The sequence below is a fragment of the Lemur catta genome, chromosome 6, assembly GCF_020740605.2.
Source record: "Lemur catta isolate mLemCat1 chromosome 6, mLemCat1.pri, whole genome shotgun sequence".
Taxonomy (NCBI): domain Eukaryota; kingdom Metazoa; phylum Chordata; class Mammalia; order Primates; family Lemuridae; genus Lemur; species Lemur catta.
Window position 1 is genome coordinate 47,713,145 of NC_059133.1, and position 27,312 is coordinate 47,740,456.

A 27,312-nucleotide genomic window follows, 5' to 3' on the forward strand; every position below is an offset into this window, starting at 1 on the left:
ATTGAGCATCTGTCACTTCTCCAGAGTGAAGTTCTCTTTCTCTTCTCCACACATTAAAATAATGCTTTAATTTTTCTTTTATTGAAAAATTGGCAAATTTCTTATCAATACTAAAAAACAAAACACACATGAGCAGAAAGGGGACATAAACAATCACCTGTAATCTCACCACCTGAAGATAATTGCTGCTAATAACTTGGTGTCTGTATTAATCTGAACTCTCGCTGGTGTCAGAAACCCAACTCAAACTACTTTGAGTTTTAAAAAAAGGAAATGTGTTGCATATAAAACCGCAAAGTCCAGGATTATATCAAGTTTTAGGCTCATCTGCATTTAAGGGCTCACACGTGTGTGGGGTTTTTGGGAAGATTATTGACTGCTTTGTTTCGTTTGTTTTCTGTTTTGGTCTTTAACTGTCTTTCTTGCTCATCAGAGCAGACAGAATTCTTTCTTAAGTGCAGTATAAACATTCACCCTAAAGCCTTTTCCCAGCAAAGATCTAAGAAAGCTGCAGATGCCCATGGGACTGAGATAAACAGACTTTTGTGAGGTGCTAAGAGCTAAGTCACGACAGAGATCTATAATATGTACATTTAAGAAAAGACAAGGAAAGGAAAAGGAGGCCATATAAACAGTGAAGGTCTAGAACCATTGTGAAATCAGTCTTGCATCTAGCTGCACGGAGAAACTTTACATTGATGTTTTTATCACTCATTCCCTAGGTATCAGATTCCTTAAATCATGAAGAAGGCAGGAACTTTCTAGTTCATGAGAGCACTTATCCTGACTTGAGCACACATAAAGTAAATATAATATTAAGCATATTCATGTAATGGAATTCTACATAACACTAAAAATGGAAAACCTACTGCTATTATAACAATGACAACACTTACAAACATAAATTTCAGCAAAGGGAGCCAGACACAAAATCTACATACTGTATAAACCCATTGATAGAAAGCTAAAATGACAGACAAAACCAAACTACAGTGTGATTCATCACTGTACTGATTAACTTTGGAGAGTCATGAGCATAGTAGCTTCTGGGATGCCAATAAGGTACTACTTAATCTGGGTGGTGCATACACTCGTGTGTTAGTTGTGAAAACTATTATACTAATGAATTGTGAACTTTTCTGTTTACATTTAATACTTTAATAAAAAGGCTCTTTTCCTTTATTTTTATGTCATTTTTTATAACTCCACATCTCTTATCAATGTTCAATCTGGGACAAGACTAACATTGATTTACAAAACTATTTACTAAGTATTGCTATACATTAAGAGTTACCATATTTTAATATTTGAAGAAAAAAATCAATACATAGGAATTCTAAGCGTAGTCAATACTTAAGGATTATTTTTCAATATGTTCAAATACAACCAAAGGTTGGCTTGACAAGGTTTGTTATGTCGGAGTCCTTCTCAAAGGGAAGATTTCAGTCTGGTGTGCGTTGACAGGACTGTACTCAGCCTCTCAGTCAAGACTCTCAATGTCTTTTCCGTCCCTGCGTACGAGCCCCCCAGCCATGACTCTGAAAAACCACCGCTTTATGGGCAGGGCCCTGCGCCGACGCCCCATTTTCCAATGGGTGAACAGAAATGAAAATGAGATAAAAACATTTTCTTTTTCTTTAAAAGGTAACAGTTTCACATGATTTAATGCAACCCAGCTCCCTGGGGGAAAGTGGTGATGAGAGAAAGCAAAGGAACGAAGACACCACAGAAAAATCACATCAAATTGGAAGCAGACAAAGGCAGCCAGAACTATCTTATTTATTATAAAGATACACCGTGAAGAACAAACCTGACTGTCTACCGCAGCCTGTAATGGTACATGCCAAAATGTACAGTACTATACATAAAAGTGCATTGTCACAACAGATTAACATGTTTTTTTTTTTTTTTTTCTTCCAGAACTGTAAAAGCATTCCCCTTGATTCTCGCCTCAGAGAGGAGGGGACGTGCGGTGAGAGGCAGCACGGAGCCTGGGCGACACGGTGGCAGTCAGCAGCACGCGAGCGGGGGATGGATGGGGGAGGGGAGGACCCAGGGTAGGGGGGCGGCGAGAAAGGCACAATCACGTCTACGAGGAGAACGAGACAGTCCGATGACAGACGAGGATGCAGGACGGGACACTACTGAGCACCCAGGCACAGGAATGCGGGGCTGGAGGGGCCGGAGAAGCCAGGAGAGAGGAAGTTTCCAAACACTCAGGTGGGCGGCGGAACCGGGAGGAGGGGCGGGCGGGGAGGAGCGCGGGGCGACGGTACAAGAGCAAGGCTAAAACTTCTCTAAAATAGAAAGGCACTTTCACATGTACATACTACAGATGTACATTGACACGAGTAGGTAACAGTCACAAGCAGGAAGCTACCAGTACTGCAACTGATCAAACCGACAGGAAAGGACAATACTGATTTAAATACGTGGGCAGGAGTTACCCTTAAGTACGTAGGTAAATAGCAGTCTCTCCTGTTACACAGCCACTCACTATACTTTAAATATCTATAATAACCATCACACTACACATTGAACTTGGATGAATGCTCTAAGGGGGGCATTCACAAATGCACGGTTTATATAGTTTCTTTTACTAAACAGTTTCTAAGATAAGCATTATGGATCCCAGTACAATTAAACATACAAAATTCCCTATGTAATTTAAAGATACAGGTATCCATCTCGATTATACCACATAGATTTTTTTTTTTTAAAGAAAGTATACTAGGGTAAGTGAAAGCTCAAATTCCAGTTTGTTTTATCAATCTGACAAAGCTTTTCTAAAGTCACCCTGCACCAAGCCTGACACTCCAGCCCAGCTGGAGGTTGTGTTCTCAGCTCAGAGGGTGGTCTGGAGCATTTACACACGGTGGAGCCTTCAGTTCTAAGCTGCTCTTTGTCTCAGGGTCTCTGTGGTGGATAACTGAAAGCAAGACTGAGTCCCAAGCCCATTTCCTGCATTCATGGCCTCACCCTGCTATGGTCAGGAATAAATGAGTGTCACCCCAAATCTGAAGTCTTCTAACTCCACTTCAGCAGACCCACAGGCTCTTTAACTTTGGATTTCAGAGGCTGTAATGACCAGATTAAACTTTCTTCACTTTGTAGACTCCAGAAGCTATGTCATCCCTAATTGCTAAGGACACCACTACTAACCTACCTCCTTTTTTCTTTTCTTTAATTAAATTATAAACCCATTTAGGGAATGGCAAAAGTTGCAAACATGGAAAACTCTTAACTGATACAATTTGACACTTGGAGCTCTATCGCCATTGATAACTGTTCATGACCATTGCAGACTGAGTGGGACCCTGCTATAAATTATTCTATAGGTGGCTCAAGGGGCACCAAAGCCAGATTACGTTGTGTGAAGACGTGTAAAACTGTTGAACAATGGTGTTGACACTGAACATGAACACAGAGCTCTACAAAGCGCCAGTCAACAGGCTGAAACAGTTTACACGACACTTATCAGAAACTGAGTACTGAGTACCTTCCTCTCTATCCTAACAATCCACTCCTGAAACCCCAACCCAATTCTAAAGGCTGACTTGGCAAATCTACTTCAGTGAGTTCTATGGATGCGACACGAACATACAGTTGTATCAGCTATGAATACATATTCTTGTATAAGTGGAGTCAGGTAATCTTTGTAGAACCATCATTTACCCATCATCAAAATGACCCCCTCCCCAAACTGCACATGAAGACTGATAAGATCCTTGAAGCTGGGGACAGAATGTCTCAAGGCCTCATTTTCTTTCCTTTCCCCCTGCCCTCTGTGTCCTGCAGCTGTGGCTGTGAAGGAGGCTGTGTACCAGGCGAACCTTCGCAGCTGCAGCAGCTTTTAATGTGCTTTACTGGGTGTTATTGTGGCTCCTCTGTGACTGGGCCACCCTGTCTTATCCCTGGAATCTGCGGACTTTTACTCAACAAAGGATAGGTGAGTCCTTACTGAGTCCTTACTCTGAGGTCATACCCTTCACTTGGAATTGAAAAAACAAAAGTCTCAAGATGAAAACAGAAGTACAGGGAGAAATGATGGACACAGGTGAGGTACGGAAGTGATGGGAGAGTATTAGGAGCTGTCTCCTGAAAGAAGGCACAGCCTTGAGGCTCTGAGGGTCTGCAGCAGCACAGCCCCTGCGAGCCAAGGCAGCAGAGTCCTGATTGGAGGGGGAGAAAGGCAATCCTCGATCCATGCGAGGTGGAAACACCCAAGAGAGGAGACCCTGGGGGAGGAATGCCAGGGACAAGCCAGAAGGAACGAGCTGGCAGGAGTAAGATCTGAAAAGCTAAGGCTAAAGCTCTTGAAAGACATTTTAAAGAGTAGATTCAAAACACCTCTGCCCTTTTCACGCCCTCTGTTAACGTCTTACTCTTCCATCACAGAAGGAAAATGGTTTTCAAGAAGCCTTATTATTTTGAAGAATTGGGAGGTTGTCTAGGAAAGTTTCAACTTCCGAGGGATGTGGGAGGTCTATTGAAAAGGGCGAGTGCTATTCAAAGCTCAGTCCTCACTGGGTCTCCATGGCGTCCGAAGGTGCTGAAGGACCACTAACGCTCAGGAGAAGCGGCGAGGGGCTGGACAGGGTGCTGAGCTGGGCCTCTTTTTCAAAATGGGCAAAACGGATGGTTCTGAAGATTCAGAGGTTTGAAAGTTTACCATTCTTGGAAATACTTGAGAAAAAAAAAATCTATTCATTTGTGAAATTAGGCCATAGGCAGGCAACCAGCAGTGTGACTTTGAAAGGTAGCAGTGTCTCATTACTTTAATCTCTTCCTGTAATAGGATGATTAGAATGGGAAACTGAGGTAGAGATCAAGGTAATGATCTTGATTTTAGTACAGGTCCTGACTCATGTCTTCATGATGGACTCACCAGTGGGCTGATGAATTAAAGCCCATACTCTGTAACTCTCACAGGGGCATGCAACTGGCTGCCAGTCTGAAACCGAACCTAGAAGGAAACCAAGGGTGGTCCAAAGGGGTTAGTTCTGGGGCATCCGTTTTTCTTAAAAAAAAAAAAAAAGAAAAGCCAAAACAAAACAACAGAAACTCTTCATCAGGAAGATCAATGATAAGGTAGATAAAATGTTCCTAGGCCTACAGATGATGTCAGATGCTGTTGGTAGGACAACGGGGATTTGTACCTTAGTAAAAACAAGTGACTTCAAAGCAAATTTTTTAAGATAGACGGAAAATGTAGTGTAAATACAGGTTAAAGAAAAATTATCTGTGTGGTAGGATGCCAGAGAAGGAAGGTCCCTAATTGAGAGCTCAGCTGACTACGTGAGTTACATAGGAGCCACATACCAAAAAAAAGGGAGTAGGAGAGAAAGAGAGAAAGAAAGTCATGTGCAAAACTGGGTGGAAAACATCCTGGAACATCGAGGTAATCTTCTCACGTTGGCCCAGCAGGGCTCTTACTCAAGTACCGTAGCCAGTTCTGGGTTGGTGGCTCAAAAACAAATGGAGATGACAGTTGGAATTTCAAATTTAAGACCATCGGGCCTTTGTGGCATGTTTAAAGCAACCAAGGTAATTTAGCCAGAAGAGAATGCTGAGTGAACCAAGGACTTGGGTGCTACTTGCTCTCTCTATTTCCACAGGGGAGAATACAGGGATTTAGGGGAGATAGAAATATTTTCCAGGCAGTTACCGAACAACAAACCTTGGGAGGGGTTTTTGAAGAAGTGTAACCAGAAAGTCTTTAAAATTAGACTGTCCTAGTCTTTTGTAAATGCAGGGGAGGGACTTGGAGATCTCCGAGGCCAGATCATGCTCATGGAAGGAGTAACATTGATAGCTTTGGGGACGGTATCTCCCTCTCCTTTCTCAGGTTTATTTCAAGCAATAACTGCAGAGGTTCTACCCCCTTCTACTGCGTATTTAACCTGGACCCAGAGAAATGATTGTTAGGAAAGAGGCAATCATCCAATGCACTCAAGCTGTGGGCTGAAGGTCCCACTGGGAACATCCCACGGTGACAACTGCAAGTCTTGAGCAGGAGCTGGACCTCTGCTCTCCACAGAATCAGAGGTGCTCATTGTCAGCTACCAAGCAATGCCATTATCACCTTTCAGCCATTACCCCAAGTGCCACAGACCAATACTGGTTTTGAGACCAATGAGACCTGGAATTCGGATTCTCCTGCCTTCGGATCAAGACGTTTCTGACTCACCTGGGCTACACTAAATCTGAAGCACTGTACAATGCGGAGAGCAGTGTTGCCTTCATTACAAGTGGTGCAGCATTGGATTTTTCAAGTAAGTCTAAGTGTTTCTATTGTCTTTAAAATGACATAAGATATGTCCAGTTATTAAAAAAAATTACAAAATACAAATGCCCGTGTTAATTTAGCTAGTCTCAGACATTACATTCGACAACATAGAAAAGCCAAAGATCTCCAGTTATAAGCACAAAACTAAGGAAAGTTATGGATCGCTGACTTTTGTCACTAATCCATTTTCTTTTTTAAATCACCTCCCTCATGACCTTGCTCAGCTGGTTTTTTTACATCGTGCAGGACTTGTCTGTTGGACCCTGGGAAGGTGGGGCAGGTCCTATGGTGGGGTTTGTTTTTGGAAGAACAGCAGGTTTTGGCCTAAGGGCTGGGGGCTTCAGCTGCACGCCCATTCTAGGTGCCACCATAGGCTTGAAAGTACTCATTGTGTCACTGGAGGAGCTAGTGCTACGTCGAATCTGAGGCTCAGAGCTCCTGAGGGCGACGTTGTGCAAAGGACTGAGAGATTCCGTGGACGTGGCAGGGATGGGAGAGTTTTTCACTTGTTCCAAGGTATCCAGCACCACATCGGGGGCATGCTTTGCTGTACTCTGTCTCTCCAGCTCTCGTAGTTCACTCAAAGCGGTGTTCATCGTCTCTTCAATATCCTGTTGAAAAATAATCAGAAAGAAAGAACAGACTGATAACTAACACTAATGTATAGAAACCCACATACTTCATTTCAAAGCAAACAGGACAGCAGAGAGTGAGTATTTTAACTTTATAGTCTGCAGGGTGTATAAACATAATGCTATCTCGCATAGTTATTTTGACTCTTGGTTCAGGAGACTGAGATGCAGTGGCTCATGGAGCCACCTATCAAACAATTGCCCTTCTGAGGCCCTAGGTTGCCTTCTGGTGGGCTCTGCCTTGCCTGCTGACTTACTGATATAGAATTCTATTTCAACTTATGGTAAAAGCTTAAATTTAGATACTGCAACAATTTCTCAAGAAATAAATATGAATAAGAATAAAAAAATGAGGCTTCATTCATTCATTCAACAAATAATTTTTGAGTACTTCTTATGTACTTGGCTAACTCCTAGAAGTTCTTCAGAAGTCAGCTTTAGCCTTCCCTCCATGTGACTGTCCAGTGGATCTCAATAAGTGTGGTACTTCCCCTTAGAGGGTATTTTTGTAATATGGTGTGTGTGTGTATTTTTTAATGTCATAATAACGAGGTTGCATTATTGGCGGTTGGGGGGTAGGGGTCAGACATATTAGATATCTTGCAAGTGCCCTGGCGAGTTTACATGCAATGAATTGTCCTGTGTCTTGTTCAACTTTTGAATGTCCTCCAGACATCTGTATAGGTGAAAACTCTGTTTATAATAACCTGAATTAATATAGGTTATTATAAAAAGTTAGTTATATAAAAGAGTTAGTTAGAACCTAACTCTGTTTTAAATATATAAATACAAAATATTTTTTTCATGGTGTTAAGTTTTCCAGAAATGCAACTACCATATAAGTTATTCTTTGCTTTGATTGGAACTGTCTGACCAAGGGTTGGCCACCATTTTGGAAAAAACTCTATTGCTAATGGGAACACCTTTCACCTACATGTATAACTGTTCCATAAATGCAACAGTTATGGACATTATACGTGTAAGTGAAAGCATTTCACTGCTTCATTTGTCTTATAATGTAGTCAATGATTAACTGAAATACATTTGTTTCAATATTTATTTCCTTTCATTTTTCTTTTATATTTCATTTAGAACTTTATATATTTTTCAAATTAGATATATCATCAATCAATTTACTTTAGTTGTTAAAGGGGGAGTTACAATATAGTTACTTCATAGAGTGTGCTCCATTGATGAATGAATGGATAAACAAAATGTGGTATGTAAATACAATGGAATATCATTCAGCCTTAAAAAGGTAACAATTCCTGTCACATGTCACACAAGATGTGTGAACCTTGAGGACATTATGCTAAATGAAATAAGCCAGTTACGGAAAGACGAATATTGTATGATTCCACTTATACGCAGTATAAGTAAAGTAGTCAAATTCACAGAAACCAAAAGTAGAATGGTGGTTGCCCAGGGTTGGGGAGGGGGAAATGGGGAATTGTTCAATGTATAGAGAGTCAGTTTCTCAAGATGAAAAAGTTCCAGAGAGCTGTTTCATAACAATGTGAATATACCTTACTGAATGATGCATTTAAAAATGGTTAAGATGGTAAATTTGGTTATATGATTTTTATCACACACACACAAAAACCCAACAAAAAACAAATCTTGGGTGAGATAGGGTGGAGAACTACCGCCCTGGATGAATGAAGTATCTCTTCTCTACCTTGCCGGTCCCTTCCCCTCACCCGGAGCACCACCCTCACGGCACAGCACAGTGGTCACTGATTTCTGAACCCATCTCCCCCACTGGATCGTAAGCACTTTGAGGCAGCAGCAACTATTTATTTATCTTTGTGTCCACAAAGCCTAGCATGAGACCTGGCACACAGTAAGTGCTTGATACAGATTTGCTAAATGAATAATCCAAGAACTGATACTAAATCACAGTCTCCAATAATGAATAAACCAAGACATGACGCTCACATATGGACATCGTCGTCTTTTAAAAATCTCCATCAGAGATTCCATTGATTTGTTTAATGACAGAATTTGCATGCTTTTTGTATGAACACTGTGATGGCATGCTTCCTTGTCCTCATGGGAAAATCTGAAGACTAGAGATGGAAAGATAAACAAAGGACCAAGCTGGAAGCCATTTCATGTGGATGACATCACTTTCAAGTGATTACTTTCACATGTGATTTCCATTTGCTGCTAAACATATGGATTTGCTTTTTTACAAGTATTTACCTCAGAGAGAATGTGCAGAGCCTGGTCATCTGTTGGGTTTTTGTTTTTCTAATGTTTGAGAAAAAAATTTCCTCGTTCTAGCAAAAGGGTTAAACAGACCTTATTATGCCTCTCCACCCCCAAGCACCTAAATCCCTGTCTCTTTAACCCAAATCATGTTTCACCTGATTACAAGTAGTGATATTATAGTTTCTCAAGTCATTAAATTCAGCTACAGTAAAACATCACTCACTCTACATATGCCTCAAAGGGCTGTGCAAAGCACTTTAACAAGAAGAAAACAAAAGAGTCAAAAGCCTTTCTGATTGTTGCTGACAAACTGTTATCCATTTAAATTGGTTTAATTTTTTTAAAAACACATCAAACTTCTCACACAATCTAATTTGCTATCCAAAATTCTTTTTAGTTAGAACACTCAAAATAGCTTGGAAATTTGTCATATCAGGGCAGGTTTCCTTGGGTGCTTTTTATTAAAAATAATCCATCTTTAATACTTCCTCATGTTTGTTTCATTCATTTCTTATTCACTCTTTTTGGTGGATCTATTTAGTTTTTAGACTTCAGTGATAGCTGGAAGATGCTTTAGATTATTCAAATGGCAAACCCTGAATCTATTTGCCTCCTCTGTTACTGGCTATAAACATATTTTCTGATGGCCTATACTGTGAAAAGAACCAGAGGGAATGGTAGAACAACGGGCAAATTCATTAAGATTGTTTTACTTTGTAATTCTGATCATTAGAAAAAATGACACAGTCTCTCGCTGCAGTCACTGTTGGGAAGTGCAGACACGAATGTGCTCAGGAGGTACACGGGATCCAGACTTGCTATATTCTTCAAATGGCCCATTATTGATCACACTACTTATTGACTATTCCATCATTTTCTAAGTTGAGAAAGTGTCATCTTTATAGTACACAGTAGCCTCTTCTTAATCTGTGGTCTCACTTTCCACATTTTCAGTTACCCGTGGTCAACTGTGGTCTGAAAATATTACCTACAATAAGATACTTTGAGAGAGAGAGACCACATTCACATAACTGTTATTACAGTATAGTTTTGAAATTGTTCTCTTAAAATTAGTTATCGTTGTTCATCTCTTATGGAGTCTAATTTATAAATTAAACTTTATCATAGGTATGTACATACAGGAAACATAGCATATACAGGGTTTGGTGCTATCTGTGGTTTCAGGCACTCACTGGGGATCTCGAACCATATCCCCTGTCAGTTTGTCTGTTTTACTAGCTTTAGAATGCATTTAGGATCTGGTAGGACTAGACTGTCCTCATTCTTCTTTTTCAAAATTTTCCTGGCTATTCACCAATGATGGGTTTGAATGTCCTGGGTCCTGTGTTTCTGCCACATCTGTTTAAATCAATATCAACCTAATGTGCTTGTGTCCTTCCAGTAACAAATGTTTCCTCAAAAGAGACTCACAGCTAGGCCTTGAAGCAGGGGCTCATTTCCTTTGTGTTTTCTTACTTGGTTCTATACAAAAACATAGCTACAGAAAGTAAATACTTCATACCCTCTTTGCCACACCCAGGAGCTTAAAATGCAACGTTCAATTAAAAGCACTGTACCTGAGCAATTGTCTCTGGGTCCAGCGGCTTGTGGTCATTGAAGCCCGTGTACTGTCCTGACGATGTGGACCTCCTAATAGGGGGGCTGTCGATCTTCTTGAGGGAGTCGTGCCGGCTAATGTTGGTCAGGCTGCCATGGCCGGGCCGGCGCCTCCTCTCGGGACTGTCATTGTTGAGGCCACGGTTCTGCAGCAGGCTCCGGGGGTGACTGGCCAGGCTTGGGGACCCCAGGTCAACTGAGGAGTTGGAAAGGGCATGTGGGGGGTGAAGGGGGCAATGGCCATCACTGGTCCTGCCAGGACGCCTTACTGGAGGGGGTGGCTCTCCTCTTTTTCTTTGTCTAGACAGCCACAGAAAGAGAGAGATAAAACAGCTCATCACACTGGGTAATACTGCAAGGCTGAGGGTATGGTGGCTCCTCATAGCTCCTGAAGTGGACGTTTATCATTTATTTCTTGTTATTTTTTCTTAGAGACAGGGTCTCACTTTGTCGCCCAGGCTGGACTGCAGTTGGTACCATTATAGCTCACTGTGACCTTGAATTCCTGGCCTCAAGCAACTCTCCTGCCTCGGCCTCCCAAAGTGCTGGCATTATAGGCATGAGCCACGGTGTCCAGCCGGAAGTGGAGGTTTAGAAGCCTGATTACCAGACTCCACTTACCTGGCCAAATAGCCATCAGAATGACGGTCTGTGGGGGAGTTCATGTCCTTGGATGAGGACTTGTCTTCGGTGACTGGCCCACTACTGGCCTCACTGTCAGCTTTTTGGCTCAGACTGTCTGAAAACGTATCATCCCTAAAACAGTAAAAGTCAAGAGTGAGTGCCTTTTGCTAGCTGAGTGGAGACAAAAAAATGATAGCATTTATGCATGTCAGTCTTTCTTTTACTAATATAATTTTTTCTTTTCATTAAAATACAATAAAATTTCATTGCAGGCAAATTGGAAATTTCAGTTATACTAAAAAGAGAGAAATAATAATCACCCATAATATAATGTCCAGAGACGACCACTGTTAGAATTTCAGGAAATATCCTTCTACACCTTTTTTTCTATGCCTGGGATACATATCTATGAGTGTGTACATACATAAGTATAGTATTATATTTATACTACAGTTGTGTGTTGCTTAAACAGGATGTTCTGAGAAATGAGTTGTTAGATGATTTTGCTGTTGTGTGAACATCACAAGGTGTACTTACACGAATCTAGATCATGTAGCCTACGACACACCCAGGCTGTATGCTATAGCCTATTGCTCCTAGGCTACAAACCTGTGCAGCATGTTATTGTACTAAATACTGTAGGCAACTGTAACACAATGGTAAGTATTTGTGTATCTAAACATAGAACAGGTACCGTAAAAATACAGTATTAAAATCTTATGGGACCACTCTTGTATATGTGGCTCACTGTTGACTGAAACACCATTATGTGGTACATGACTATATACTTACATATATTTATTTTATATATAAATATATACTTTATATAAAATATATTTATTTATATTTAGATACTTTAGATATATGACTGCATGTCTACATACACACATATGACATTGCCTGAATTCTAAGCTACACATTTTAACATTTCTAAAATTAAGCTGAATCATTTAGTCACTATATGTTTTGTGCGGTACATTTCTCTTTTCCTTGAAGTACTACTTTTAAATTGGCAATGCATTATGATATACTCAGAAAATAGGGATTATATTGTACATGTTATTTTGTAATGTTTCTTTCATTTAATATATTATGACCATCTTCCCATGTCTTTAAGTATTTTTGAAATTAGAGTTTTCTCCTCAGCAAAATTAAAAAAACAAAAGCCTAGAGATGATTCCCTTAGACTTTAGGTGAATATCCTCCTGCTGGGGCATCTGGAATTGAAACAGGAGCCAGGCATCAAGAGAAGAGCACTGCTGCTTTTGGAATTATCAGCATCACTTAGGATCTTAAAGCCATTCTCTGCACAGGCTATTTTTCTAAGAGTCTGAAAGCTTCAAAGATGTCCCCTACTAGTTCTTGCTCCAAACCTCTTGGTCCTGAAGGACTGTTAGCAAAGAGCCACTGTCAAGGTAAAGAACTGTACCCAGCTTGGAAGTTTTATTTCTTGATTCCCTTTTGCTCCTTTCTCATAAGACCAAAGTCGGTTTAAGAACAATGGCTGGAGTCCTCTGTTGGAAGCACTCAGGCAATCGGAGTTGAGACTACTCACATATCCTGCACCACTATATACTGGTGGGGCACAAGCCCGTCAAGCCCGTTGTGCCTGCCTTCCCACCAGTCCTCGGACGCGCGGTGATACAGCAGCAGGGAGGCGCCCTTCTTGAAGGACAGTTCTCTGGCAGAGCGCCCCACGTAGTCAAACTTGGCTATTGCTTCTATTGGCTCACATTCTACGAAGAACACACCAGGAAACAGTGAGAAACAAGGTTGTTAGGAAGGCATGATACACTATCTGAAAGGTCTACATAAGGCTTAAGAAATAAACAAGGCCATTTTAATATGCAGACTGATCAGAGTGATCAACCAATCACCAAGGCATATGAAAATAAAGGCTGTTTTAAAAGATACAGAAAAACATTCTTTTGCTGTCATCAATTTTTCAGGCAAAGAAAAAAATGAACATTGGATCTTAATTTCCAAAGCCTCTTACTGGAGATACGACAGTCTAATAAAGAATATTTTAAACTTTGCAATATGATATATAAAATCTCTCCTTGTGTTATAATATCCTCCACAATTGCTCCAATATTATTTTGACATTGATGGATGACATTGATGGAGTTTCCTTGCAACATGTTTATACCATTTATAACATGGAAGAAAACTACTATCCTAGAACACTAGGAAGTTCATGCTTTATTAGCTGATTTTAAAAAAAATCCAGTAAAATCGCCATAATAAATACTATTTGAATACCTTTAATTTCCTCATGTGCTTTTTTGGGTACTATCAAATCTTTAGACTACCACCAACAGTAATGACAACTTTTTCTGTAGTATTAGTAACAGATTTTGGATCTTGACTATGAAATGAGTATATCTTAAACTGCCCTTTACCCAAATTAAAAAATCAGATTAGACCAGGCATGGTGGCTCATGCCTGTAATCCCAGCACTTTGGGAGGCTGAGGTGGTGAGGCCAGGAGTTCAAGACCAGCCTGGTTGACATAGCGAGTCTCCACAAAAAATAAAAAAATTAGCTGAGCATCGTGGCATGTACCTCGAGAGGCTGAGGCAGGAGGACTGCTTGAGCCCAGGAGTCTGAGGCTGCAGTGAACTATGATCACACTACTGCACTTTAACCTGGGCAGCTGAGTGAGACTCTGTCTCCAAAAAAACCACATGGAACAACAACCCCCCCCCCACCAAAATACCAGATTAAAAAATTTGATTTTCTAGGGATCAAAATATATTCCAGGAAATTATGGTGAATGAAAAAAGCCAATCTCAAAATGTCACATACCATATAATTCTATTTATATAGCATTCTTCAAATGACATAATTATAGAGATGTAGAATAGATTAGTGGTTGCTAGAGGTTGGAGTGGGGGAGGGGATAGGGGAATGTGGCCATGGCTATAATGGGGAGCACGAAGGGTCCTTGTCATGGAACAGTTCGTAATTTTGCTATGGCTGTGGTTACACAAATCTGTATGTGTGATGAAACTGCACAGAACTGGGTAAACACACACACAAAGGAGCTCGTGTAAATCTGGTGAAACGTTTATACAGTGAATGGATTGTGTCATTGTATGATATTATAGTTTCGAAACTGATGGAAACTGGGAAAACGGCATATAAGATCTCTCTGTATTATTTCTTACAACTGCATGTGAGTCTACAATGATTTCAAAATAAAAAGTTAAAAAAAGGTTACCAAACTCTGGGCCTAGAACTGGAATTCAGCTCTGATCTAATTCTGACCACAAATATTAAAGGCAAAGAAGAGGACAAACTAAACTACAAGAGGTGCTTTTTTGTGATTCAGCTTATTGCAAAAGCCCCTCCTCAATTTGAGGCCTTATGATCTCCCCCGCCCCCAGCAACACCTCATCCTCATCCTCATCTCTGCTGTCAACCCGAAAGGGCCAGATTATTGAAATATATCTATGCAATGGACAATATCTCATTTGCTAAAAACTGAGCATGTATTACTTTCCAAATACTCTGGGATATGTGCACACATATTAGATTAAGACCTGCCTATCCGTCAAAAATTTTTTAGGAAATTGTCTTCTATTTCCCTTGGTAACAAACCTTCCCCTTTAAGAGTTTATTCTTTCCAAAGTTTATTACAATATCTTCAATATCTGTTGTGCTTATATGTGATAACTGCATGAGAACTTCTTGGAGAGACAGCTGGGCTTCTTTCTCACTTGATTGATTCAAAATTCTCTGGGACATTATAAGGCAAAAGCATAAAAACCAACAAACATTGAAAAAGCTTAGGTTTCACCTCATATTAAGGGTCTGAGTAAATTTCAGCTAAACATTTTAAATAAAGACAAAGAAAAATGCCCCATCTTTTTGCTAGTGGAGAATGTCTGAGGTGAATAATATTTTGTACTGCAGAATCACAACACTATAATCTGCATGTAGGATACTTCTCAGCAAAATAGGTGTACGAATAATTTTTAAAACAATAGTTTGAGTCCTTTAGCAATTGAATATAACTTTTACATCATGTTAACACTCTAGTATTCCCCCCAAATTATAATTTATTAAAACAATATAAATAGCAGCTTCATAAAATATCTATGAGTCTGCCTCATAGAGGAGGGAATATAAATTTACATTTAAAGGGAATGACTTTATAGTTTGTTCTAAACTTGAAGATAAAGAATAAATCCTGGGTGACCTGAGATGACATACCAAAATTTGTACCCCAGTTCTTCCTGGGGGACAAAAATAAACATGTCCATGGAGGAATGAAGACATGCTAAGTTATTAAAAAGAACTTTATAACATATGATTTGCAAATTCCTGTGTGAACACACCCACATATTTATATTTGGCTTTTGTAATAATCTTAAAAGATACCAGCACATGATATGGTATACAATCTACATCATGATGTCAAAGAGAAAGAAAGACAGAATTATTAATGTTCTTTAATGCCATTCAACCATATACTGTCAATGTTGGCCAAGGGCTCTTTAAGACTATTTAACAAATATATACATATTTTATTGTAATTTCATAATCATGACTCTATGATCACCATCTCTTCTATCTCTTTGAAACAACTAACAGAATTATCAGACTTTGCTTATTTTATTCCAGTGTGGACAGGTTACGAATGACCAGATAAATCAGAAGAACATTTTATTGGTAATCCTAGTACATCAACTAGTAATTCTCAGCAATTTCATTATTATGATTCTTTCTACTCCCACGAGAGCCATTTCACAGCCAAGTGTCAATCAGTAAGCTATTTACACACATTTTAGTCTAGTCATTGGAGAGCAAATCAATGTCAGGGCATAGCACACCATGCCCCTTTCATATAGAGCCTCACAGTCCTCTGAGGTCCTGCAGAGACTTCAGAGAATGCTGCTACTGCTGATATCAATAACATAATACTAAGAGTGTAACATGATCACTAAGTTTTCCTGCATGGCTATTATTTTGTGCAAAAGAGAAGAAAATTCAGCAGAACTGATTCTCTGACTGCCTGATGCTGTCGAGTCTTATATTTCCATTTCTTGTAATTTTATATAAAATGTTAGTGTATCACATTTTCTCTTTGGAGCCTTCCTGTAGCTGACACTTTTCCTCCTAGATCTGTTACCCACTGCCCTTGCAGAGGATAGTTTTGTGCTGTGACAGCCCGTCTTTTGGAAACAAAATCTGCTCTCTCTAGCGATACCATGAGGGAGGAAAGAAAATACAATACAGGGGCCATCAAAAAGATAATCTACACTCCAGTTAATTTAGTTACAGGACTTTGGAAGTTGGCTGTGGGCAAGAATATCTGTCCTTTGTGAGCAATGTTTTTCTTTCTAGCAAAATCAGGTGAACATGATCAAAATGTTATTTAAAACACAGAGTACTAAGCAAAGCTTCTCCCTTATAGTAAAGAGGTAAGAACAACTGATAGATGGCACGGTGGTAAGACTGAATGCTGGGAAGAGAGATGGCCGGGCCTTTGTCCTGGCTTTTCTTGCCACTGGGGAAAGCAAGAAATCAGTTAAGAGAAGTCAGCAGTGAAAAAGAAACAAACCATATAGAGAAACAAGTAAACCCAAGACAAAAGGAAAGATAGTGGCAGAGGTAGGGCTCAGATATTTTCAAAAGCAACATCACAAAAATCGAAGCTCTCACTTTAAAGAATGTCTTCTAACTTAATAAGTTCAGAAAATGTCAATTCATCTTACTTTTTAAAGGCACGAAGAAAGGTTCTTCTTTAGCAGATGATGGACACTACACACCCTAATTATCCTCCTGCTAAAAATCAATGAAAAATGTTGTATTTAAAAACCCACAACCTTTGTAATTGCATTAATAAGCTATCAAGACAATAAGAAATACTACAGACCAAACACTCAATGAAAATGGGAACCCAGAGAGGTAAACAGAACATTAGAACATATGAGTCAGATTGTGCCTTATGGGCATTTTCCTAGCCTGGTTAACTCAAGTTTTTATGTTTCTTCACAAAAGCCTAAGTCCAGGGCCTACTCAGCATAAGCAATCTAAGCCTCCCCGCTCCTCCGCCATCCCGAGGAAATCACATTCTCAGTTTCAGAGTGAACTTCATTCTAGTGTTCTAGAAGTTTCCAGAACACTTCTAGTACTTCTAGAACTTCTCATTCTTCTAGAACATCTAGTTCTAGGAATCTTCTTTCCCTGTAGCCCTCCACACCTCTCCATAGATTGCAACCATCTCCCTGAACCCTACACCTCCCCTTAAGGAAATAATCTTAAACATTGGAACAAATAATCTCTGAGAATCCCAACCACATTCCAGTTCTCAGGTGGGTTTGCCGTTTAAATTTACAATAACTGGGTACTCTGAAAAACCTCAAGCTAAAAATTCTATGTTGTCTCAGGCTGGTTGGGTCCTAGGCAGAAGTAAATGAAAACTCTCTCTGGAAGAACCCACCTTCAACTGAGCCTGAAGTGACAAGAAACATGTAAAAAATTTACAAACACACTGGAAAATAAGATAATTAGTGAGAGCCAACAAAACAAATCTGGGAAGACATATTAGAATTATCAGTCACATAATCTGAAACACTGGAAAGGATTGGTAATATAAGAGCAAGAGACTATAAAAAATAGCCAGAGGGCAGAAAGAATGCCCTGTACAACTTGTAGAAATAAAAAAAAAAATAATTAAAAATAAAAAGTCAATGGATGTGCTTAAAGCAGATTAGTCACAGCTTAAAGAAAGAAGAAAATAATTTGTGCATACATCTAAAGAAGTACTAAGAGAAAACCGACAGCCTTATGTTTATATTTAAAAAAAGCACTGAAAATTAATGCTGAGCATTAAACTTAAGAAGTTAGAAAAAGAAAGGAAATGGTCTCTATGGAGAAATACTAAAAGTTTATTGAGAGATATTACATAACTGAAAATATGTTCATGGAGTGGAAGATTAAATATTCTAAAAGATATCAATTCTCTCCATATTAATACATGTAGAATCAGTACAACTGCAATCAAAATCCTAACGGGTTTTTAGGAGTTTAAGAATTTGAAAAACTGAGTCTAAAATTTAAGTGGAATTGTAAAGAGCCAAAAATTATTAAGAAGGACAAAATCTACGCTCTTGTTTTGCCAACTGTGAAGATTTACAAAAGGTATCAAAATTAAGACAGTGGTGTAGGAATAGACAAGTAGACCAGTGGGAAAGAACAGAGCCCAGGAAGAAATTCACAGATAGAAGACATTTGATTTATGACAATGATGTGGAGCAGTGGAGAAAGGACAATTAATGCTGGGACAATTGTGACAATTATGTATCCATATGGAGAAAAAACAAACTGACCCCTACCTCACACCATACCCCAAATAAATTCCTGGTGGAATAGAGACCTAAGTGTGAAAAGAAAAACCTTAAAGGATTTAAAAGAGAATATGACCAAAGAAGACATACAAATGGCCGAGAGGTATATGAAAAATGCTCAGCATCACTAATCATCAGGGAAATGCAAATCAAAACCACAAATGAAGTATCACCTCACACCTGTTAGGATGGCTATTATAGAAAACAAACAAAACAAAAGATAACAAGTGTTGCCAAGGATGTGGAGAAACTGGAGCCCTTGTGCACTGTTGGTGGAACACAAAATGGTGCAGCTGCTTTGGAAAATAATATAGACATCCCTCAAAATTTAAAAATAGAAATGGCATAGGATCCAACAATCCCACTTCTGGGTAACTATCCAAAAGATTTGAAATCAGAATCTTAAAGAGAGATTAGCACTCCTGTGTTCATTGCAGCACTACTCACAATAGCCAAGATGTAGAAACAACCTAAATGTTCATGGACAAATGAATGGATAAAGAAAATGTCATATATACATACAATGGAATACTATTCAGATTTTAAAAAGAAGGAAATCTTGTCACGTGTGACAACATAGATAAACTTGGAGAACATTTTGCTAAGTGAAATAAAAGCCAGTCACAGAAAGACAAATATTGCATGAGTTTTCTTATATGAAGTATCTGAAACAGTCAAATTCATAGAATCAAAGGGTGGACTGGCGGTTGCCAGGGGCTGGGGGATGGAGAAAATGGGGAGTTACTAATCAATGGAATAAAGTTTCAGTCAAGCAAGGCAAGTGGCCTTAGAGACCTGCTGTTCAACACTGTACCTATAGTCAACAATAACGTTTTGTGCACTTAAAAATTTGTTAAGAGGTTAGATCTCATGTGAACTGTTCTTACCAAAATAAAACGAAATGAAGTAAGAGAATATGGGAGAATTATTTTCATTACCTCAGGGCACAGAAGAATTTCTTAAAGGAGATACAAAGTAAAATAACCATGAAGAAAAAGATTCATAAATTCTACTACTTTAAAATTAAGATCTTCTGTTTAGCAAAAGACATAATAAGCAGATGAAAAGAAAAGCTACAGAGCAGGAGAAGATATTTGCAAAGCATGTATCCAATAAAGGACCATCCAGACCCACAAAGAACTCTTACAAATCAAATAAGAAAAAACTAAAGCCAAGACAAACCAAACTACACCAAACAAAAAGAACCCAGAAAAAGTATAAAAATGGGCAAACGACTTGATAGAAATTTCAAAAAGGAAGATATCTAAACATACAAACATGCATACATCTTTATTAACCATGTCTTTCATTTTCTGTATTCTGATGTCTGGGGCATTGCTGACCTTGGAGAGACTGTCTTTCTAGGGTTAGCCAATTCCTAGAGTAAAAAACTTACCCACAAACATGTTTTTCAAATATAAACCAACCAACTGGAGCCAACAACCTCTCTTATCCAGCTCTGCCACTCCAGGACACTATTGCCCTGCCCTCATCTGCCCAGGGCCAGGTAACAGACAACTTGGGTCAGCCTCTAAGCCCCAGAGCCTGCTGAAATGAGTCAGACTAGCCAACCCTAAACCCACTTACGCTGTCTCACCTGTTCCTTCCTGTGGAAACTACAGTGAGTTCCTCACTCTCCCTCTGCTCCTGACAGATCCTGTGGCTTCCCCGTGTGGCCTCTGGTGCTGTGGCACGCCCCCTTCTCTTGGGAACTGTGGGCAACAAACTATCTTTTCAACACTAGCTGTTTCCTGATCTGTTGGCCTAACTCTACCTCAAATTTCCCATTAATACACTATATTTCAAAACAGAATCTTCATCAGTAATCAGAAAAATACAAATTAAAATCGTCACTAGATACCATTGCACACGGACAATATTAACAAAAATTAAAATACTTGATAGAATCAAGTGTTGATGAATATGTACAAATGGAAGGCTGATACGCTGCTAGTGGAAGTATTATTATTACAACCAATTATTAATTGTATTAGTACCATTGTATTATTACAACCAATTATTACAACCATTAAAAAAAATAGTTTGGCAACATGTAGTCAAGTTGAAGACACGAATACTCCTAGGTATATATCCTAGAGAAACTCCTATACATTTGCAGTGGGAGACATGTTCAAAATGTTCCTAACAGTACAGCACCGTTCTTAATATAAAAAAAAAATAACTCACATTATTCATCAAGAATGGAACAGGTATATACAACGGAATATTACTAATATATAGTGGTAAAATAAAACAATTATAACTGCATGGAAACTGTGTGGGTAAATTTCAGGAACATAATATTAGTAGGAAAAACTCATGAAAAATATATACAGTATGATTCCATTTATAGAAAGACCAAGAAAATAGAAAAGGAAATAAGAAACTGTTTAAAAACACAAACATACAGTGGTTACCCCTGGGGGGTACGTAAGGCAATGAGATCAGGGAGGTGAAAAAGTAATGATATGTCTTTTTTTCTTAAACTTGGTGGTGATTTCATGGGATTTCATTGTAATATTTTTTATACCCTACACATATTTTATAAATATTCTTTTGTATCTACTGAATTTTTTTTTTTTTTTTTTTATGAGGCAAGTTCTCACTCTTGCCCAGGCTGGAGTGTGGTGGTGCAATCATAGCTCACTGCAGCCTCCAACTCCTGAGCTCAAGTGATCTTCCCACCTCAGCCTCCTGAGTAGCTGGAACGACTGGCACATGTCATCAAACCCAGCTAATTGTTTTTATTTTTTACATTGTTTGTAGAGACAGGGTCTTATTATGTTGCCCAGGCTGGTCTTGAACTCCTGGCCTCAAAGGATCCTCTTACCTCAGCCTCTCAAAGTGCTGGGATTATAAGCATGAGGCACTGTGCCCAGCCTCTGCTGAATTTATAATACAAGCAATTGTTTATAATCAGAATATAAAGACAGGTTTTATAATAGCATGAACACAGGGCATACCATCTTCGCTGGTGTGGGGTTCTGTCCCAGCATCTTGGTCCACTTCCTCCAAGGTACCATGCTCACTGTATGGGCTGTCACTGTAGAATGGAAATGGAAATTCATATGAAATCAAAATGGAGAGACTCTGAAATGGCAAAAGAGTCACTGAATAGTCCATCAATGGAATGCTGGCATTTCTGTTGATTGCCTGGTTCTATGGGTGTATACATATACATATGTGCATCCATCTTTCAATAGGTTATTTTACAACTCTATAAAGACAGAAGTTAACTTGCAGAAAACTGATAGCATTAAAAATAATTCTTATCCATAGAAATACAAATACAAATGGAATTCTGGTATAATACAATTAAGTATTGCCTTGTGGATACACCTGTTTTTTCAAATTCATTTCACCATTCCTTTACTGTACATAAATCGATGGTTCTTTGACTTCTCCTTTGAACTGGTTGTAGCATCTGTACCAACTTTTCTTGACACACGTTCATCTTATGTCTATATGAGAATCATGATTTTTATCCTTTTTCAAAACTTATTCCTAACACCACCACCACCTCTCCTCAAATGTGTGCTGATAAATAGAATGCATTGGTCACTAATACAAACCTGACATCACCATAAAAACCTATTTATATTTCTGGTGTTAGGGGTTGAGGATAACTTCTGTATTTCTGCATAAAATGAGCAATGCCCATTCAGAACACTATGTTTAAGAAGATAAGATGGACATAGTCAAGCTTGTTTCTGGCTGCAAGACTATTACAGGGCTTTTCCCCTGCTTGGAAAGAGTAGTGACCACAGAATGTCCTAGAATACGATACATCAAATAATACTGACTAGACATCTACATACTTGCTTGTTGATAAAATGAACACAACAGCAGAGTTTACTGGTGTAGCCCTAATACTTGGAAATGATAAACACACCTTTGACATTGGTCCTAAAATAAATATGACTATGAAAATAAAATTATGTATTCCAGCAGGGCCTAGTTTTATTCATTTACCTTCCCAGAGCCAAGCTCAATCAAGACTTTGTACATAATAAGTACTCAAGTAAATATATATATATTTTAGATATATTTACATATAAACAAATATATATATATTTGTTTTTTTTTTTTTTTTTGAGATAGGGTCTTCCTCTGCCACCCAGGCTAGAGTGCAGTGGCATCATCACAGCTCACTGCAACTTCAAACTCCAAGGCTCAAGCCATTCTCCTGCTTCAGCCTCCCGAGTAGCTGGGACTACAGGTGCACCCATGCCCAGGTAATTTTTCTATTTTTTGTAGAGATGGGGTTCTCGCTTTTGCTCAGGCTAGTCTACAACTCTTGGCCTCAATCAATCATACTGGCTCAGCCTCCCAAAGTGCCAAGACAGCCATAAGCCACCTTGCCTGGCCTCAGGTAAATATTTTTGAATTGAATTTCATATGTAAAAGTGCTGGATATACTATGGAACTTGAGGTTTTGAACTCCTGGCCTCAAGTGTTCCTTCTGCCATGGCCTCCCAAAATGCTGGGATTATAGGCGTGAGCCACTGTGCCTGGGCCTCTTTGGTATTTTTTGTTGACATACAATAGCTGTATATATATTTGGGGTATATATGATATTTTGATACTTGTATACACCGTGTAATGATTAAATCAGGGTAAATAGGCTATCTATCACTTCAAACATTTATCTTTTTATTCTGTTGTCCATCCAGACTGGAGTGCAGTGGTGTTATCATAGCTCACTGCAACCTTGAACTCCTGGGCTCAAGTAATCTGCCTGCCTCAGCCTCAGCCTCAGCCTCAGCCTCCCAAGTAGCTGGGACTATAGGCGCACACCTGGCTTCAAACATTTATCTTTTCTTTGTGTTGGGAACATTGTAATTCTTCTCTTCTAGCTATTTTGATATACACAATGAATTAATGTTAACTGAGATTTTTTTACTGAACTGTAGAATACTAGAGCTTATTCCTTCTAACTGTGCCCTTTAACCAACTTCTCTTCATCCTCTCCTCTTTGCCTTCCCAGCCTTGGGTAACCACCATTGTCTCTACCTCCATGAGATCCACTTTTTTAGTTCTCACATATGAGTGAGAATGTGTGATATTTATCTTTTGGTGCCTGGCTTATTTCACTTACCATAATGAATTTCACTACTGGGTATATATTCAAAAGAAAAGAAATCAGTACATCAAAGAGACATCTGCACTCCCATGTATACTACAGCACTATTCACAATAGCCAAGATATGGAATCGACCTAAATGTCCATCAACAGATGAATGGACAAAGAAAATACGATGTATATTTATACAATGGAATATTGTTCAGCCATAAAAAAGAATGAAATTCTGTAATTTGTAGCAACATGGATAGAACTGAAGGCCATACTGCCATACTAAAAAGTTTTTATCTCAACAATATATTTATATGATAAATTTGCTCAAAATGATCTCTACTACTATAATTGATTAGAATAATATTATTAGTAGGAGTGAAAATGAACATAAGTAAGAATGAAAATACATTTGTTTGACAGGGCTCCTTTAAAATGAGAATTTAAAAGTATTTTATATGGAATCAAAACTCTGATTCAGAATTAAAAATGAAATCTGTCAATTCAATCACTTATCTTCTCTTGATTTAATGTAATAATAAAAATGAATAGAGTTCTATATAAGATCAAAACCTTTATTCTCTACAGAAGCCATGATAGGGTAGATTTACCTAAAAAGGTGTAATCCTTGGGTGTAAGAGAGGGATGAACATGAGTTTCCATAATGAAAAGTGAGTGCTGCCATGGGTCTTAGTATTCTAACTTATCTAAGTGTTATTGCTTCTTCTTTGTTTCTTTCTTTTTTAAATTGGAAGAAGCTTTGGTGGCTTATGAGAAATTCTTTTTCCTAAATAAATTGGTATCTGCATTTCCACAATTTGAGGGGGAGGGAGGAGGACTCAAATTGTTAGACTTACCAGTAGTCATCGCCAGCCATACATTTCTCATAAACAGGGCCATCCAGCTCTTTTGCATCTGGGAAAATAGTCTCATGGTGGATGATGATGGTTTTGACAATTTCATTCACGTGAGCCTGGCAAGACACTTGATCCTGTATTTCCGGGACGGGCATCAATGTTGGGCCAAAGCAAATGGCCAGGTTATAGGGGTCCATCATGTTCTCATCACTGTACTGTGAAAGACTGTAAAAGGAAGCAAGAAATGAATTACAAAAAACAAGGGGGAAAAAGAAAATAGATGTTTGATAAGATACCTCATATTCTGAAAATGGGGATCTAAAATATCCTATTTGGCTTTTATCATTATTGATAGAATAAAATGACATTCCATCCTATTTAGTGAACTCCAAAGATAGTACAATGACTTATGACCTGCAACTATTTAGAAACTGAGAGGGAATATAAGTCCTACTTGTTTAATTAAGTGGCATTTTTCAAAGTCACAGGGGAGTTTAATCTAATATCCACTATGATGGAGACCAGGATCGGGTGAGTGAGCTTCATCTGTAAACCTTGGGGTCAGGCTCTAAGTGCCACTCAAGCAAATTTGGGAGAGACAGTAACGATTTCCATAAAGCTTTATGGATGACTTTAAAATTGTCCTCCCACCACTCAAAAATATCTCAGATTTTAGTTTTACCCTAAAAATCTGGAAGAAAGCCTAGAAGAAAACAAAGTACCTTTTCTTTGTGAGCATTCCAAGGAAGTAAATAACAACTTCAGGCTTTATAATCTACTTTTGGGTAAGACTACCAACACGAGGTGAAAACGGGTGTCTCAGAGGACATTATGGGTACAAGAGAAGGGGAAAAGAATCTTTAGTTCTCTTAATTCCATCTTAGGCTGGCAAACTTTGGGGAGATTTCCAGTTGTCTAGAACTAATTTCTAAATTCAATCCAATAGATATTTGTGAAATATTTTCACAGGTGACTCAAAATAAATCAGCTCTTTATTGCTATGCCTCTAACACATGGGCAAGTTGCTGTTCTTGGGAGAGTTTAGAGACATTATCTTTCAAGTGTATAGAATGTCAATCTTAAAAGGAAACGTGAAATCCAGGTGAACAGATGACAAATGGAAGGAGAAAAAGGAGACTCGACTACCTTTGTGAGATGATGACAGATACAAAGAAACTGAGATATCACATGACATGATACTTGACCCCTTTTTCAGAAATAAGATAGTCTAGAGAGTAGAAAATACAAAAGCATAATTTCCATCGCTAACATATGTCTTTCCCTTCTGTCATTTCTCAAACATACAATCTTAAAAAAAAGTTCAGAATAACAGCAAATGATCATGTTACAGATCATCTTGAAAGTGAATGCATCTTGAAAATGGAGATTCAGAATAAGAATGATCTAATTTTCAAAAGACACACTTCAGCTCAGTGGGGAGAGTCACAGTCAATCTTTCTTGGTCTTTAATGTAGTGCTGGCTTGAAAAGCAAAAAATGTTATTGCAAAGTTTTGATTTTACAATAAAAAACAACAGCTAGTCTTTCTTTCCCAAATCCCTGTCCCAGGCATCCTGCCCTAGAGGCTGGGCCCTTGCGTCTGCATGAAGGCAGATGCAGGCAGCTGGGGGCATCTTTGGGCAGATCCACTGGAAGCAATGCCAGCTGTCTGACCCATGGTGCATTTGCCATTCCGTTGAGCTACATGATGAGTTAGATTCAGGGGTTGAGAACTTTCTTAATTAACAGACTGCTTCCCTAGTCCATTATGGTTCATTGGTTCACAAAAGGTTTTGCTCAGGTGTGTCAGGAAAATTTGGTAGGAATAGCACGGAGAGGCCCAGTGGGAATGCAAGGTACTCCATCGTAGTGGGGTGGGGACAAAGGCAAGCCTCTGAATTTTTACAACTGCCTGGGTGACTGGGTTTATTTAAAGGTAAAAATGTACAGCATCTAACCTAAACACAGTTTAAACTCATCTCTCTAGATACCGCTTACTTCCAGTGGTGATTTCTGTGCACATGGGTTCCCACTGTCATTTGTGAATATTTTGGGCACTTCAGGGGAGCAGTAGAGTCGCATTCTGTATGGTTCTCTCCCAGCATTTCCCTACTGTATGATGCTTGGCTCCTGGGGCCACCTGAGAGGGTATGATTTCAGGACTAGTCAGAGGGATTGTGATAAATCTCCATGGCTTTTGAGAACTCAGTACGTCCCATGAAATAGAGAAGAGAAAATATCTTAACTTCAGAAAGACAGGATCCATGCCAGGATGAGAAGGCATTGCTCCAAGCTTACTCAGTAAGTCGACCCCTCTGATCTTTTTATTTCCAACTGCTTAACTGAAATGTTGAACAGTGAGGGGACTGTGAGATAGAACTTGGGGAAGATGTTCTTATAATGGAGCCCACATATCAGGAAGTAACGTAACTGAAAATCGATTTGCCTAAATTAAAAGAGTAAAGTTTCTTTGAAAATAATGTGGTGATTTTTAAGATTTCTATTACATTGTTTAAGAGAACATTTTAGAATTATTTTCTTTTTGACAAGGTCTCATTACGGTGTATTTGCAGGAGTTGTTTTTTTGGATCTGTGTATAAGTTTCACCTATGATTTCCCTCCATCCCTGACTATGACATTAAAAATCAC

General features: G+C 38.9%; 1 protein-coding gene across 1 annotated transcript in view; it reads right to left on the reverse strand.

Moving 5' to 3' along the window:
- Positions 1-1,303: 1,303 nt before the first annotated feature.
- Positions 1,304-27,312, reverse strand: part of SRGAP1 (SLIT-ROBO Rho GTPase activating protein 1) — a 256,277-nt gene continuing 230,268 nt past the window's right edge. The window contains exons 17-22 of the mRNA XM_045553445.1: positions 24,665-24,889; positions 21,697-21,776; positions 12,932-13,112; positions 11,374-11,508; positions 10,713-11,052; positions 1,304-6,900 (exon numbers count right to left, since the gene is read on the reverse strand). Coding sequence (XP_045409401.1) covers positions 6,523-6,900; positions 10,713-11,052; positions 11,374-11,508; positions 12,932-13,112; positions 21,697-21,776; positions 24,665-24,889 — 1,339 coding nt within the window. The 3' untranslated portion in view covers positions 1,304-6,522. The remainder of the gene's footprint in view (positions 6,901-10,712; positions 11,053-11,373; positions 11,509-12,931; positions 13,113-21,696; positions 21,777-24,664; positions 24,890-27,312) is intronic.